This window comes from Oncorhynchus kisutch, linkage group LG18 (genome assembly GCF_002021735.2).
Source record: "Oncorhynchus kisutch isolate 150728-3 linkage group LG18, Okis_V2, whole genome shotgun sequence".
Lineage (NCBI taxonomy): Eukaryota > Metazoa > Chordata > Actinopteri > Salmoniformes > Salmonidae > Oncorhynchus > Oncorhynchus kisutch.
Genome location: NC_034191.2, coordinates 44,170,325 through 44,186,986, shown reverse-complemented (window position 1 = coordinate 44,186,986; position 16,662 = coordinate 44,170,325). Strand labels below are relative to the sequence as shown.

The window sequence follows — 16,662 nt, the reverse complement described above, 5'->3', positions numbered from 1 at the left end:
CACCATTCATTTTTCACATCGTAAATTTAAAAACAAAATTACATTAATTATGTGTTTGGGTGTAAGCTTACCTTGGCCTGACATTTTTGATCACCGTGTGGTTCTCTCTCGGACAAGTTGGGATTTCCCTGTCAAGAGGGGTGACATGGAGGCCCGGCTGGCTTAGCTAGCCTAGCTGGCATGGAGCCTCAAGTGAAGGACACTAACAAAAGTTTTCAATGCTGCAGGAGCTGTGTTTAATTTCCTTTTATTCCGGGACAATGTGGACCAACAAGACTTCCAATATAGCAGCTGTTTGCTTGCAGAGGACTTCAGGGGCAAAGTGCGTACTCTTAGCAAACAGATAGCGAACCTAACCAAGCTACTGGGGAATCCACGCCCGCCTGCTTTTTCTTTCTCCTCCACACAAGTAGCCGGACGCCACTCTGGCCTGATGGAAGTGTCACCGCCGTGACGGCTGTCCACAGCCAACTGTCCGGAACTCTGCAGGGATCCCTCCCAGAAGGCGTCTCCCCCTTCCTTGGAGATTGGAGTTGGTGGGATGATCCTGGTGAATGTTGCTGTTCTCAATCCTACCAACCAGACATGGAGAAATGTCACTCGCAGTGTAAATTGAAAACATTGTCCTCTTGCAACGGGGGATCTCCTTGGAGATGTTGTGTCCGGACCGGACACTAGAAACAGCTTCGCTGCCCTCGATCCAGAGGCTTCGGCACCTTCTTCCATGGCGGCTTCTGATTCGAGATCGGATCCGGAGGAACCTGCGCCTTCGTCCTCTGTACTGTCTCCCTCTCCGGTACCTCAGGTTCAGATCCTCAGAGATCCCATCCTCATCAGACTGTGAGGCTGTCTGAGTCTCCGGCCTATTCATTATCCACAATGGATACTACAGCTGGCTCGGGTCCATCGGGCCCCACTAGCCTTTGGTCCTCGAGGCTTTTGCAAAACCACGAAAGGCGAAAGAAAGGCCGGACCTCCTCAACCATTGCATCAGCTGTCGTCATCGGCAGTTCTATGGTAGGCAACATCATGGTTCCCGAGGGGAAAACTCTGTGCTATCCTGGATTACTGACATTACAAGGCTGCTTCTGCTTCAATCTACATTAGGGGGGCTTGCTCAGAACTTCTGATAATAGATTGTAAAGACCTGATTCTAGCACTGAAAGATTCCAAAAAGCAACCAATTATTTCAGGCGGGTGTTAAAGAATTCAGCAGGATAAAGGAATGATGGATTCCATCCGAATCGTCTTGGCTCCTGGACTCGGTCCACGCATTTCAAGGCTGCGTTGAGACAATGACTTATCAATGACCCACGCCCAGCTCAGATAATCCCTACCATTCTGTCGCTGAGTTGTCATAATGCTGCAGCAAATGTACATTATCCCAGGGGCATTGGCAGACATAATGTAAGTAACCTAATTTATGTCCCTCTAACTGCCCTGAATGCCTCTGCTGATCCTACAGCTATTGTATGCAGTAATCATGTGTCAATGACCAGGGTTCATGTGCCATAGTAGGACGTCCACTGTGTGCAGCTCACCCTACACTATTAGCTAAAACATAAATAACATGAGCATGTCTACTTCTGCTAAGCTTCCAATTAAAGCAATTAAAAAATCAAGCATCCCAGAAAAGTGCTAAAAAAAAGAAATCAATATCTTGCTTATAACAGATGGCATTCATATTCTGAAACTCACTTAGATAATACATTTGATGATACAGTGGTAGCAATAAATGATTATGGTGGGGGTGTTGCTGTTTATATTCAGAAGCACATTCCTGTAAAGCTTAGAGAGGAACTCATGTTAAATACTGTTGAAGTAATATTGCTACAGGTTCATCTGCTTCACTTAAAGCCCATTCTTGTGGGAAGCTGCTATAAACAACCAAGTGCTAACAGTCAGTATCTGGATAATACAGTTGAAGACGGAAGTTTACATATACTTAGGTTGGAGTCATTAAAACTCATTTTTCAACAACTCCACACATTTCTTGTTAACAAACTATAGTTTTGGCAAGTCGGTTAGGACATTAGATTATTTCACTTATAATTCACTGTATCGAAATTCCAGGGGGTCAGAAGTTTACATGCATTAAGTTGACTCTGCCCTTAAACAGCTTGGAAAATATCAGAAAATTCTGTCATGGCTTTAGAAGCTTCTGATAGGCTAATTTACATAATTTGAGTCAATTGGAGGTGTACCTGTGGATGTAATTCAAGGCCTACCTTCAAACTCAGTGCCTCTTTGCTTGACATCAAGGGAAATCTTTAAAGACTATAAAAAACTTAAATAAAATTTTGGGCAAGAAGACAAACTCGGCTCCATCATTCATTGAATCAGATGGCTCATTCATTACAAAACCCACTGATATTGGCAATTACTTGAATTATTTTTTTACTGGCAAGATTAGCTAAATTAGGCATGACACGCCAGCAACAAATGCTGACACTACACATCCAATGTCACATTCTGACCTTTATTTCCTTTGTTTTGTATTTATTTAGTATGGTCAGGGCGTGAGTTGGGGTGGGCAGTCTATGTTTGTTTTTCTATGATTTGGAGATTTGTATGTTTCGGCCTAGTATGGTTCTCAATCAGAGGCAGGTGTCATTAGTTGTCTCTGATTAAGAATCATACTTAGGTAGCCTGGGTGCACTGTTTGTTGGTGGGTGATTGTTCCTGTCTCTGTGTTTGGTTGCACCAGATAGGGCTGTTTCGGGTTTTCACGTTTATTGTTTTTGTATACTGTTCGTGTTTTCATCTTTATTAAAGATGTATACAAATAACCACGCTGCATTTTGGTCCTCCTCTCTTTCGACGGAAGAAAACCTTAACATCCAAGTATAACTGATCAAATTATGAAAGACAAGCATTGTAATTTTGAATCCCGTTAAGTCAGTGTGGAAGAGGTGAAAAAATATTGTTGTCTATCAACAATGACAAGCCACCGGGGTATGACAACTTGGATGGAAAATTACTGAGGATAATAGCGAATGATATTGCCACTCCTATTTGCAATATTATCTTTAATCTATGCCTACTAGAAAGTGTGTGGAGGGAAGCAAAAGTCATTCTGCTTCCCAAGAATAGTAAAGCCTTGTTCACTGGCTCAAATAGCCGACCAACCAGCCTGTAACCAACCCTAAGTATACTTTTGGGAAAAAATGTGTTTGAGCAGATACAATGCTATTTTACTGTAAACAAATTGACAACAGACTTTAGCACGCATATAGAGAAGGACATTCAACAAACATGGCACTTACACAAATGACTGATTATTGGCTGAGAGAAATTGATGATAAAAAGACTGTGGGAGCTGTTTTGCCTTTTGACATTAAAGTCTTCCGCTGAAAGATCATAGTCTGCCGCTGAAAAAACACGTGTTATGGCTTTACACCCCCTGCTATATTGTGGATAAAGAGTTAACTGTCTAACAAAACACAGAGGGTGATCTTTAATGGAATCCTCTCCAACATAATCCAGGTAGAATCAGAAATTCTCTAGGGCAGCTGTCTTGGCCCCTTACTTTTTCAATCTTTACTAATGACTTGCCAGTATGTCTATGTATGCAGGCAACTAATCACTATACACGTTAACTACTACAGCGAGTGAAATCACTGCAACCCTTAACAAAGAGCTGCAGATAGTTTCAGAATGGGTGGCAAGGAATAAGTTAGTCCTAAATATTAACACTAAAAGCATTGTATTTGGGACAAATCATTCACTAAACCCTAAACCTTTGTTAAATCTCATTCATAAATCTTGTTATGAATAATGTGGAAATTGAGCAAGTTGAATTGACTATCTGCATTGTGTCCCGCCACCCACCACCCGCCAACCCCTCTTTATGCTACTGCTACTCTCTGTTCATTATATATGCATAGTCACTTTAACCATATCTACATGTACATACTAACTCAATCAGCCTGACTAACTGTCTGTATGTAGCCTCGCTACTTTTATAGCTTTGCTATTGTATTTTGCTTCGCTAATGTTTTTCACTGTCTTTTTACTGGTTTTATTTCTTTACTTACCTATTGTTCACCTAATACCTTTTTTGCGCTATTGGTTAGAGCCTGTAAGTAAACATTTCACTGGAAGGTCTACACCTGTTGTATTTGGCGCATGTGACAAATAAACTTTGATTTGATTTGACTAAACTGCTTGGAGTAACCCTGGATTGTAATAAACTGTCATGGTCAAAACATGTTGATAGCTAGGATGGGGAGAAGTCTGTCCACAATAAAGCGCTACTCTGCCTTCTTAACAACACTATCAACAAGGCAGGTCCTACAGGCCCTAGTTTTGTCGCACCTGGACTACTGTTCAGTCATATGGTTACGTGCCACAAAGAGGGACCTCGTAAAATTACAATTGGCTCAGAACAGGGCAGCATGGTTGGGCCTTAAATGTACACAGAGAGCTAACATTAATAATATGCATGTACATCTCTCATGGCTCAAAGAGGAGTAGAAATTGACTTAATCACTACCTGTTTTTGTAAGAAGTGTTGACATGCTGAATGCCCCCGAAATGTCTGTTCAAACTACTAACACACAGCTTTGACACCCATGCATACCCCACAAGACATGCTACCAGAGGTCACTTCACAATCCACAAGTCAAGAACAGACTATGGGAGGTGCATAGTATAGCCATGACTATATGGAACTCTATTCCGCATCACGTAACTGATGCAAGCAGTAGAATCAGATTTTTAAAAACAGATAAAAATACACCTTATGGAACAGAGGAGACTGTGAAGAGAAACACACACAGGAACAGACACATGCATTCGCACACAGATGCTAGCACACGCACTCGACACACACACGTACATTGTGTAATACTGTTGTACGGTGGTGTTATACATTTTGTATTGTAGATATGTTGTGGTGTAATAATGTTATATGATGTACTGTTTTATTTGTGATGTAAGTGACTTAATGTGTTTGGACCCAAGGAAGACTAGCTAATGGGGATCCCTAATAAATACAAATACAATGTGTCTTGTTTCCATCCATAAGCAAACATTTTTCCTTAATTTCCCCTCACCTTTTCGCCTAGGAATCGTTCTGGTTTGATGTATGTGTATATTTGGTAAGTGCAGGCCTACTGCACCCATCACACAGTGATGATGTTTGACTCAGGTCTCGTGGTCTGGTGATAACACAGACATGCTATTCACTACTGTAACATGACTGACAAAGATTAACCCTGGTAGGAAGACATGACCTGACAGTAAGCAGCTAGGCAGCTGATTTTCCATATTCCACCAAATGACCCAAAAACATTTGTAACAACCAGTATATCTGCGAAGCATCTAACAAAAACATAGCTAGACCTTAGAGTAGGCTCCCTAAAATTATAAATAATTTAAATCTTTCATTATGGTCAATTATAAACTGGGAGGTTCAAGCCCTGAATGCAGATTGGCTGACAGCCATGGTATATCAGACCGTATACCATGGATATGAAAAACTTATATTTTTACTGCTCTAATTACATTGGCAAACCGTTCAAAATAGCAATAAGGCACCTCAGGGGGTTTGTGGTATATGGCCAATATACCATGGCCAAGGGCTGTAATCCAGGCACTTCGCGTTGCATCTTGCCTAAGAACCACCCTTAGCCGTAGTATATTGGCCATATATCACCCCCCCCCCCCCCCCCCCTGCCTTATTGCTTAAATATATAATCGCATCAGTGCAATGCTTTTCACAATTGAAGTTATCTGAATAAATAGTCTAATATAGTTTTGATCTAAAAAATTAAAAAAGTAAACTATAGAACAGATTAGAAAAGTGGTCTCTTTGAGACCATTTTCATATTTTTCATAGCCAGTTACAGATTGCATTCCACAAGAGTCACACATTCTTAAAATTTTAGTCTCTGGGTATTCAGTCAAAACAAAATAATGAATCATATATAGTAATAGTGAGGGCATGCATGCAGCATAAAAAAAGGGCTTACCTTTTTTGTTAATATGCATAGGCTAAATGACACAATCGTATAACCATCTTTCAAGACAGAAATCGCTGTATAGGGGACCAATTCATTCCACTTATTCTGTTCACTTACTACTATTAAATATATAAATGACAAATAAATAACTATTTTAAACGCATTAGACATGCACATGTGTTCTGATGTAATGCGCAAAGATTTCCAGTTACGTGTATTAATTCGTTATTGTAACTAGTCTACATACATTGGATCGGTAGGTAGCCTGAGTGGTTAGAGTAACTGAGAAGTTGCAGGATCGAATCCCTGAGCTGACAAGGTAAAAAAAAATCTGTTCCCTGATAGGCCGTCATTGTAAATAAGAATTTGTTTTTAACTGACTTGCCTAGTTAAATTAAGGTTTAAAAAAAACGTTTACTTCCTTACAGTATAATTGAACTATAACTGACAGTAGAAAACAGATATGCTTTTTACATCCCATGCAGCTAAATAAAAAATGTGTGATAATAAGATATAATTTGCATTTCAACTTACATAAACGATTGACCAGAAAAATGTCAGAACAAGGTAGCAACATCACATGTTTGAAGTTTGCTGGGTCTACGCAGCCTTATTCAGAGCGGGGCAGAGTAGCGCTCCATCAAGTAGCCAGCCTTCAGTAGCCAAGCAACCCCGCAAAGTTTCCAATGTACAGTACAGTACAGTCACAAAACGATACACCGCTGAAAACCGCATCCTATGCAGAGTTAGATCTGCATTAGATCACATACCTTTCCAGGTCAGAGAAAGCAGGGAAAGTCCCACGAACGTGGAAGCGTTCATTCGTAAAGCCATGTTGTCTCTTCTGCCCAGTGTCGTCCTGAGAGTGAGTGTGAAGACTGGCCGATCCTGGCAAACTGCAAGACAGACGCAGGGTGTTAGAGAGGCAAGAGATGTAGGGCAGATAAGGTTGACAGCGACTGTGCTGTTGGTAGGAGGAACTTATAGGTGAAGGGAGCTCAATACAGTAAGTTGCCTAATCTTTATGAACAGATAGCCTAAATGATAACATGGTTTGGTACAAGGGTTCCTCAAATGTCTAGAATGGAATAGGATATAATAGAAAATATAGCAGTGAGAAGCAATTAACGGGGTTCAGAGGATGACAGAAAGGACACAAGATCTGTTGGACAACAAAGCAAGCGCTCATCATGTAGGAACTATCTTATTTTATGTGCAACCAGTGAAAACATTAGCATTTGCGTCCACAACGATGATCCAAGAGAAGTTTAGTCTAGTGCTGTAGGTTGGTTATCTTTGAATGCAGGTAATCATTCTTAAAGTCATTACTTATAGTATTGAGTTTCAGTGTTGGGGAAGCTACTCTGAAAATCTAGTTTACCAAGATACCAATTACGTCACACTGGAAGAAGTTAAGCTACACTAAAGCTACCCTTAATAAAAATATAGTTCACTTAACTAAAGTTAGATTGAAAAAGTACTTACACTACATCCAAACTACATAAATTATCATATCTAAATCTGAAATGTCATAGACTACAAATTGCAAGACCAGATCACTCTGAAGTAAGAGTCTGGTGGTGCAGACATGTAAGGTTGCAGTGACTTCCTATTCACACAGCTTCTAAGAACATATACACACAGAAAAAGGGGTAGTAGGAGAACCCTTTTTGGTTCCAGGTAGAACCCTTCTAGGTTCTAGATAGAGTGTATATATGGTTTACATATGGTTAACATTTACAAAATGTCCATGTCCATCTGTTCAATTCTTGAAGCCCTGGTGTGATATAGTGCCACCTAGTGGTGTACCATGACTGCATTTGAATGCAGCAACTAATCATTCTCAAATTCATCCATGGCTAATTTATTGAGTCTATATACCAAATCTGGAGTCAATCTGACTTATGGTTCATGAGAAGAAGAAGTTCTTATGTATTTTTAGCACATGTGCTAACGTGGACCTATAGGTACTGTGCAACCATATTGAATGCAACAACAATGTTTTCTCAAAACCATTAAAGACTGATGTAATGAGTCTAAATACAAAATCTGGAGTGGATCTGAAGTATGGTTCATGAGGAGAAGATGATTGCAGATGATTTTGAGCAATAACGTTACGTATGCAAATAATGAGTTGTTAATAGATCCTTGTTTTCTGAGATATCAATACCTAATTCAATGTGGTTCATTTTTAGGGACATCTATGATAGCGATGACAATTTTCATGTTGACCAGCTGTTGTGGATTTATTTATTTGTCAATAACTCAGCCATCTTTTGGGTAGTTAAGACATGCACCATGGGCCTACATTCCAAATGTGGTGTCATTTGGTCCTATGGTTCAAGATAAGAAGATTCTTAAAGTATTTTAGCATATTTTAGCATATTAGCATATGTGCTAATATGCATCTACTGGTGGCCATCTTTGAATGCATCAATATTATTTTCTCATACTCTTTATGGACTATTGTGATTATTATATAAAGACCCAATTTGGAGTGAATCTGACCTTTAAAATTATTTTAATAGCTCTACATAGTCAAAAAAAAAGGTCATTGTTAATAGTTTCCTTATTTTTTAAAGATTTTAGTGGCAAATGTAATATGGTTCATCATGGTAATGTCTTTGATGACCCTAAAAAGTTTCAAGTTGAAAGGGCCATTGTGGAGTGTATTTACAAAAGGTTTAAATGGACATGTAAAATATGATTTCCTTATTTATCAATAACTCAGCCATCTCTTAACCAATCCATTAGCTTTTTTCAAACTAAGTTAATCATTTAAAGTCTAAGACGTTTGGGGAAGGTGGGGGGTGCTAAGCTGATCACTGAAAATGTTTTAAGATGGTCATACTATGGATCATTTAGCTGTTTGATTTATAATTTTAGTACCCCTTTAAGTATCAAAACAATTATTTGGGTTAGGAACAGAATTACTTTCATACTTCCATTAGTTTTTTAAACCGATACCGGTTACCTTCAGATTAATCCTGTGACACTTTTGGGGGTCTTAGAGAGAACGTGTTCGGGAGAATCTCCCCTACCACAGCGGGGTCCCATTCGTTTTTAGCCCAAACGGTTCGGAAGCTACCAAACAGAAGTTGGCACACCATCGTGTTTGTGAGAGTCTCCCCTTTCCATAGAGTGGTCATGATAGTTTTTATAGGTCAAACCGTTCGGACGCTACAGACGTTTACCTGAGAAGACCAATTGTAGGGATGTCTCATGGTCTGACTTTTCACTGCAGATGCGGAAGTGCGACACGGGTGGATGCCAAATATCTCTAGCTTAAGCCTACAGATTTTGATTGGGATTTTATGTAACACGACTCTCGGGAGTTAAGAGGTGTAATTTTGGTTCATGTTTGGTTTCATGAGAAATATGTTTTTCAGAGGTTTACTAACATTTCCACGGTGGAGGAAAATCTATCCTGATGAACCTTTGTTCAGCATGGGGAAAGACACCTACATATAAAGTTTCAAGTCTCTAGGTCAAATGGGGCAACGGATATAAGGATTTCAGTGAGACTGCTTATAACAGTGCCCACTATGGGCCAATCGTTACCATTCTTTTTTAACAAGTCTCTCATGGCCTCAATTTCTGTACACCAAATTAGAAAAAAATGTTACCAATCTATGTAGTTGTACATTGAGTAGTATCCATTGTAGGGTAAGCATAACCACATGGACATGGTATGTGCTTTATGAAAAGCATTACATAAATCTTAGAAAGCTCAGAGAAGACAATCACCAATGGAGTTATTTATTTCATCTGCATATTTCAGCTTGGCCAACAGCTGTTGGGTCGTGGGGCCCTAGGGGCCTACAGGGGCCCCTGCAGTCATGGCTGTCCTATCAGATCTCAGGTCCGTGATGAATACTTCCTTGGTGACCACAGTACTGACCAGTGAGCACAGACTTATATAACAGGAAAAACCATTGTGAAAGAAATGATCGGACTGGGGTTCCCTTAAAATGTAATTATGCTGAAATAATTACAACCTGTTCTCTTGCCGGATTCGTAACGCAGACATGGCGTGGAATTACATTTCAGTTAGTTCCAGAGCATTCCCGAGCATTCCATTGCTTGACTAAGAGCTGTTCCAATTGATAAATCAAGGCCTATTAGAAAACTTAGATTGCTCTGCTGATTCCTCTGCCCCTAAACTGTGCTTTATCTGTGATTTTGGAAACCCAAGCCTCAGTACATTTGCCGCATGATGAAGAACTTGAGGACTCAAGAAGAAGAAACTACTACTCTTTGCTGAAAGCAAACATCCGGTACATGTAGACAGAGGTCTTTTTAGGGAGCCCAAAAACAGGATAACTTTTGGCAGTGATTACAGCTGTGATTATTTCTGTGTAAGTCTCTAAGAACTTTGCAAACCTGGATTGTACAATATTGACACATAATACTTTTTTAATTCTTGAAGCTCTGTCAAGTTGGTTGTTGATCATTGCAAGACAGCCATTTTCAAGTCTTGCCATAGATTTTAAAGACGATTTAAGTCAAAACTGTAACTAGGCCACTCAAGAACATTCAATATTGTCTTGGTAAGCAAACACCAGCGTATATTTGGCCTTGTGTTTTAGGTTATTGTCCTGCTGAGGTGAATTTGAATTTGTCTCCCAGTGTCTGTTGGAAAACAGACTGAACCAGGTTTTCCTCTAGTATTTTGCCTGTGCTTAGCTCTATTCCGTTTCCTTTTATCCTAAAAAAAAACTCCCTAGTCCTTGCCGATGAAAAGCATACCCATAACATGATGCAGACACCACCATGTTTGAAAATATGAAGACTGGTACTCGGTGATGTTTGGTATTAGATTTGCCCCAAGCATAACACTTTGTATTCAGGATTTTTTTAGTTCAGTTTTTCTTTTTTTGCCTTATTGCAAACAGGATGCATGTTTTGGAATATTTGTATTCTGTACAGGCTTCCTTCTTTTCACTGTCATTTAGATTAGTATTGTGGAGTAACTACAATGTTGTTGATCCATCTTCATGTCTCTTATCACAGCCATTAAACTCTAACTGTTTAAACACTATAATTGCACACAGAGTGAGTCCATGCAACTTACTATGTGACTTGTTAAGCACATTTTTACTCCCAAAAATATTAAGGCTTGCCATAACAACAGGGTTGAATACTTATTAACTCAAAACATTTCAGATTTAAATTTTTGGATTCATTGACTTTAAAGTTCATTTGTTAATTTGACTTTAAAAAATATATATATTTCACCTTTATTTAACTACGCAAGTCAGTTAAGAACAAAGTCTTATTTACATTATGGGGTATTGTGTATAGTCAGTGACACAAAATCTGAATTTAATCCATTTTAAATTCAGGCTGTAACAAAACAGAATGTGGAAAAAGTCAAGAGGTGTGAATACTTTCTGAATGTACTCTATGTGTAGTCAAGAAAGAATATTAGTGGGCAAGACAAAATATTTAAGCGCTTTAAACGGGGTATGGTAGAAGGTGCCAGGCGCACCGGTTTGAGTGTGTCAAGAACTGCAATGCTGCTGAGGTTTTCATGCTCAACAGTTTCCGGTGTGTATCAAGAATGGTCCACCAGCCAAAGGACATCCAGCTAACTTAACACAATTGTGGGAAGCATTGGAGTCAGCATGGGCCAGCATCCCTATGCAACACTTTTGACACCTTGTAGAGTCTATTTCCCTCTGAGGGCAAAAGGGGGTGCAACTATTAGGAATGTCTTCCTAATGTTTGTATACTCAGTGTATAGGAATTATATATTATAATGAGATATATAATAAGGAGTTCATTATAAAAATTAAATTGGGATATGATATACAGTATTATGATGAACTATTACAATTCAAATATTTCATCATTAGTTTGGATACGTTTATTGCTTTATTTCAAGCCTGTGTTTGTTAAGATATGTATTTTATTTATTTATGTTGTGGTGACCTAATGGAGGCCGTGGGAGGGGCCTCTGTGGAGTTATCTGCACTTTGCCAACCCCACCTCTGATCAGACTACTGTGAACTTAAAAGCCTTTGTAGTGAGGTAAATGCAAGGGGCATCAATAATGATACCATGATTAAAGATGGAAGAGATGCTTGTGCTTCCTTCGAGACAAAAGCTTTTAGTCTTTCATCGTTGCTTCCCATTACAGTGCATTCGGAAAGTATTCCGTCTTTTTTTTAAACTTTTTCTAAATTTGGTTTTACGTTACAGTCTTATTCTACAATTTATTAAAGACATTTTTTCCCTCATCAATCTACACACAATGACAAAGCAAAAACGGGTTTTTAGATTTTTTTGCAAATTTATTAAAAATAAAAACTGAAATATCACATTTACATAACTATTCAGACCCTTTACTTAGTACATTGTTGAAGCACCTTTGGCAGCGATTACAGCCTCAAGTCTTCTTGGGTATGACGCTACAAGCTTGGCACACCTGTATTTGGCGAGTTTCTCCCATTATTCTCTGCATATCCTCTCAAGCTCTGTCAGGTTGGATGTGGAGCGTCGATGCACAGCTATTTTCAGGTCTTTCCAGAGATGTTCGATAGGGTTCAAGTCAGGGCTCTGGCTGGGACACGCAAGGGCATTCAGAGACTTGTCCCGAAGCCACTCCTGCATTGTCTTGGCTGTGTGCTTAGGGTCATTGTCCTATTGGAAGGTGAACCTTCGCCTCAGTCTGAGGTCCTGAGCACTCTGGAGCAAGTTTTCATCAAGGATCTCTCTGTACTTTGCTCTGTTCATCTTTCCCTCGATTGTGACTCCCAGTCCCTGCTGCTGAAAAACATCCCCACAGCATAATGTTGCCACCAACATGCTTAGGCCTGATTGCTGGAGTGATGCAGAAATGGTTGTCCTTCTGGAAGGTTTTCCCATCTCCACAGAGGAACCCTGGAGCTCTGTCAGATCGGCCATCAGGTTGTTGGTCACAACCCTGACCAAGGCCCTTGTCCCCCGATTGCTCAGTTTGGCTGGGCGGCCAGCTCTAGGAAGAGTCTTGTTGGTTCCAAACTATTTCCATTTAAGAATGATGGAGGCCACTATGTTCTTGGGGACCTTCAATGCTGCAGAAATATTTTGGTACCCTTCCCCAGATCTGTGCCTTGACACAATCCTGTCTCAGTGCTCTACGGACAATTGCTTCAACCTCTTGGCTGGGTTTTTGCACTGACATGCAACTTCACCAGGGAGACCTTATATAGACAGGTGTGTGCCTTTCCAAATAATGTCCAATCAATTAAATTGACCCTAGATGCACATGAGCTCAATTTTGAGTCTCATAGCAAAGGGTCTGAATACTTACATAAATAAGGTATTTCTGTTTTTTTATTTGTAATAAATTAGCTAAAAGACTTTTTTTTAAAAACGTTTTGGTTTATCATTGTGGCATATTGAGAATAGATTGATGGGGAATTTTTTTCCCGAATCAATTTTAGAATACGACTGTAAACGTACCAAAATGTGTAAAGAGCCAAAGGGTCTGAATACTTTTCGAATGCGCTGTTTCTGCTGTGTAGTGCTGTGTAGTCCTGTGCAGTGCTGTGTAGTCCTGTGCAGGGCCGGTGTGTTGCCATCTGGGGGCTCAAACTTTCTAAACCCGTAACGAAGGTCATTCAACAAACCGGACATCTCCTTTTATCCCCCCCCCCCCCTATATTTCGGGAAAAGAATCTGATCAACGCAGATTAAGGACCACAACTGCCTCCTTCTTCTCTTCTTCCTCATCCTCCACCCTCACTCTACAGCTAATCCATTTAGTCTGGTTCAGTAAAAGCTCCAATCCACGACACTCACCCCCAGAGTACTCCTAGGGAGGGATACAGGTCTGTATATGAGCAATGCCTATCACACACAATACATAAATATGCTTGACATTATTTGAAAAGGTTTCAAGGCAACATATTTCTTCATGTTGCAGGTGAAACTTTGATTTAGATTCTCTAGATGATCTTGGTTCAGTTTTTGTGTGTGAAAATGTATGCTTTACTATAGGACTACTAGTGCTGTAACCTTTGGTAAGACAGAGGCCAACCGTGTGGTGGCTGGTGTGTGGATGAACTTTAGAAGTCAAACAGGGAAATTATGACACCTCTGGATGAAAGGCAGACGTAAACAAAGAGGTTGTTGATGCTTCCACTTCCTGTATGGCCTAGCATGGGCCCCTGTTTCCAAAACAATCTCATTGTTCAACCTAACCACTCAAGGCCAGTGAAATATAACACAGATTAATTCACTCAGTTTAGGCAAATTAACAATTGTAATGTCAACAGAATGTATCATATTACACTTTTCTGTTATGAAGATAATGACCAAGGTGAAGGAAATACTTGTTGTATCCACAATGTAATGTATTGCAACAACAGCCATGAATACAGGAAATGGGGGGATGTGAATTTGTTTTTTATATTTTGTAAAACTCAGCTTGTATATTGTTAAAAACTGATTCCAAGGATTTTACATTGGTGCATCCCCAGAGGGTCACTTATTATGAATAGGGTCACTTATTCTGCTACTACAGAGTGAAGCAACGGTGAACCATGCCTTGCATCTTTGGCATTCACATGATAGAATACAATGTGCAGTATTCTTGTGAGACAAAGGTATTGATCTAAATACAGTAGAGCCGTATGGTCAATGGACATTCTGGTAGTAGTGAGTAGTAGTGAGGTAGTAGTGAGGTGAGAGGACACAGCTGTCAGTAATTGGATTAGCTTGGGAATTCGTTCCTACAATTCTTTCATCCCAGCACAGACTACTCTAGCAGTGGTATGTAGGCTATAGCAGGTGAGGTTTCACAATCAGCGGGTGGGTGGACAATTCTCATCATATCATTGTGTCACATGAGGAAGGGTGGAGTTTATAGCTGACGTGTAGAGGAGAGGAAATGGAAAGACAATCCAGTCGTTTCCGCCGATCACTCATGTTTTACAACTAGGTCATGTAACATATGTTTACTGTATATTAGAGCCTTCCTGAAATACCTGGAAGACAAGACGCTTATATTGAAACAATATGTCATAGCATAGTCATTTTTTTATTTGGAGCAGCAGGTAGCCTAGTGGTTCGAGCGTTGGGCCAGTAACCGAAAGGTTGCTAGATCAAATCCCTGAGCTGACAAGGTAACGATCTGTCGTTTCTGCCCATTGAACAAGGCAGTTAGCCCTAACTGTTCCTAGGCCGTCATTGTAAATAGAATTTGTTCTTAACTGACTTGCCTAGTTAAATAAAGGTTAGATAAAAATGAAATGCCAGTCATTTACTATATCACAGCAACTTTGGCCTGAACAGCATTCGTCATGACTTCGATGTTGTGGGTTTTGGAACGGTAGAAGTCTTACTGCCACTTTGTTATGATAGGTTGTGTCAGCTCTATTCTTCCGAGGTTATTGATAGTAAGTGGGTTTATACTTCAATTGTAGCTGTCATCAGCTCTTCCCTTGACCATGAATGATGTAAATGTGCAAATTATACAAGTCAAATATTTAGTAGATGTGCTTTGTATTTGCGATGTACACTATAAACAGAGAAGCTGCCGATGTCAACTTTTTTTTTACAAAGTCATATCAAGATTCATCTTAAGAATGTGCGCTCTTTACCTGTAATGATATACAATCCTAGGCCGAGGGTTTGGGAAGATTGGGAGCATTTAGTTTGGGAAATAAAATAGACTGGAACTGAGACAACACAAATAAAGTGCCTGGATGGTTCTCCTCCGTGCAGTTCCCAGGGACTGCAAAGACCCTAGAAGACCCAAGAGAGTAAGCTTTTAATTTGGCTGACATATAGGGACAGAAAGTCAGGACATTCTGGAATTTTGTGAGGGGACACAGAAGACCCTGCGTGGGGTGTTCCAAACAAACGTCCTGCTTTTATTCAAAACTGACATCTCTGCTTGTGAAATCAGGATCTTCACAACTTCAGATCTGCATGTCTTATTTATTTGAGCATTTTAGGTGATGTTTTGGAAGTGCTTTATTGATGGTTGTCTTTGTGTCCCTTTACATTAAACTTTATACCCATGAGAATCTTAATCTACGTCCGTTGGGAATAAACACATTTACATTTTGTCCATGAATCCGGTTGCCCTGGCATTTCCCCTTTGACGTATTCTCAAGGCTAGCACCCTTAGCACATACCCCTAGTGTACCCTGGTCCCTGCACGAGTGTAATTGATGACTGGACACTGTTCTTGTTTGTTATGGCGCTCGCTCTCTGTGGTGGAAAGAGATAGCTTAAGTTTTAAGGAGAGCCTAGAGGAAGGAAAGAGGAAAATAAGTCATTCTTTCCAGGCCAGACCCAAGAGCAAGTTGTTTTGGGGTTGTCTGTTCAAATGAGAGGGGGCTATTGTCCAATGTGCACAAGGGTGGGAGCACGGAGTGTGTGCAGGGGGCAAGAGGGCTTGGGGGAAGAGTGGGAGAGATATTTGGAGTCCTGTTTCTACTAAACTCCATCACAATAACATGAACTGTGACAAAGGGACACTTTGATAAGAGACGCAAGCTTTTGCAAATCCCTGTCTCCATGGTGATTACTGGTAATTAGAGGCTATTAATCATTACACGTCCCACAGACAGTGTTTCAGGGCATGTCCAATCCTACCCCACACTATGAAGAGTGAGTCCATCCATTCTAACAGTTTATCACATCTGTGATGTCTATTTTTGGAATGTCAAAGGGGTATTTACAAGAAAATGTGCAAATC

At 40.0% G+C, this 16,662-nt stretch overlaps 1 protein-coding gene across 5 annotated transcripts in view; it reads right to left on the bottom strand.

The window, feature by feature from the left end:
- The window catches only part of LOC109909344 (cell surface glycoprotein MUC18-like), a 73,664-nt gene extending 66,775 nt beyond the window's left edge, over nucleotides 1-6,889 (bottom strand). For all 5 annotated transcript variants that reach the window (XM_031796140.1, XM_031796138.1, XM_031796141.1 and 2 more), the window contains exon 1: nucleotides 6,737-6,889. In XM_031796140.1, coding sequence (XP_031652000.1) covers nucleotides 6,737-6,800 — 64 coding nt within the window. In that variant the 5' untranslated portion in view covers nucleotides 6,801-6,889. The remainder of the gene's footprint in view (nucleotides 1-6,736) is intronic.
- Between the last annotated feature and the right edge of the window lie 9,773 nt (nucleotides 6,890-16,662).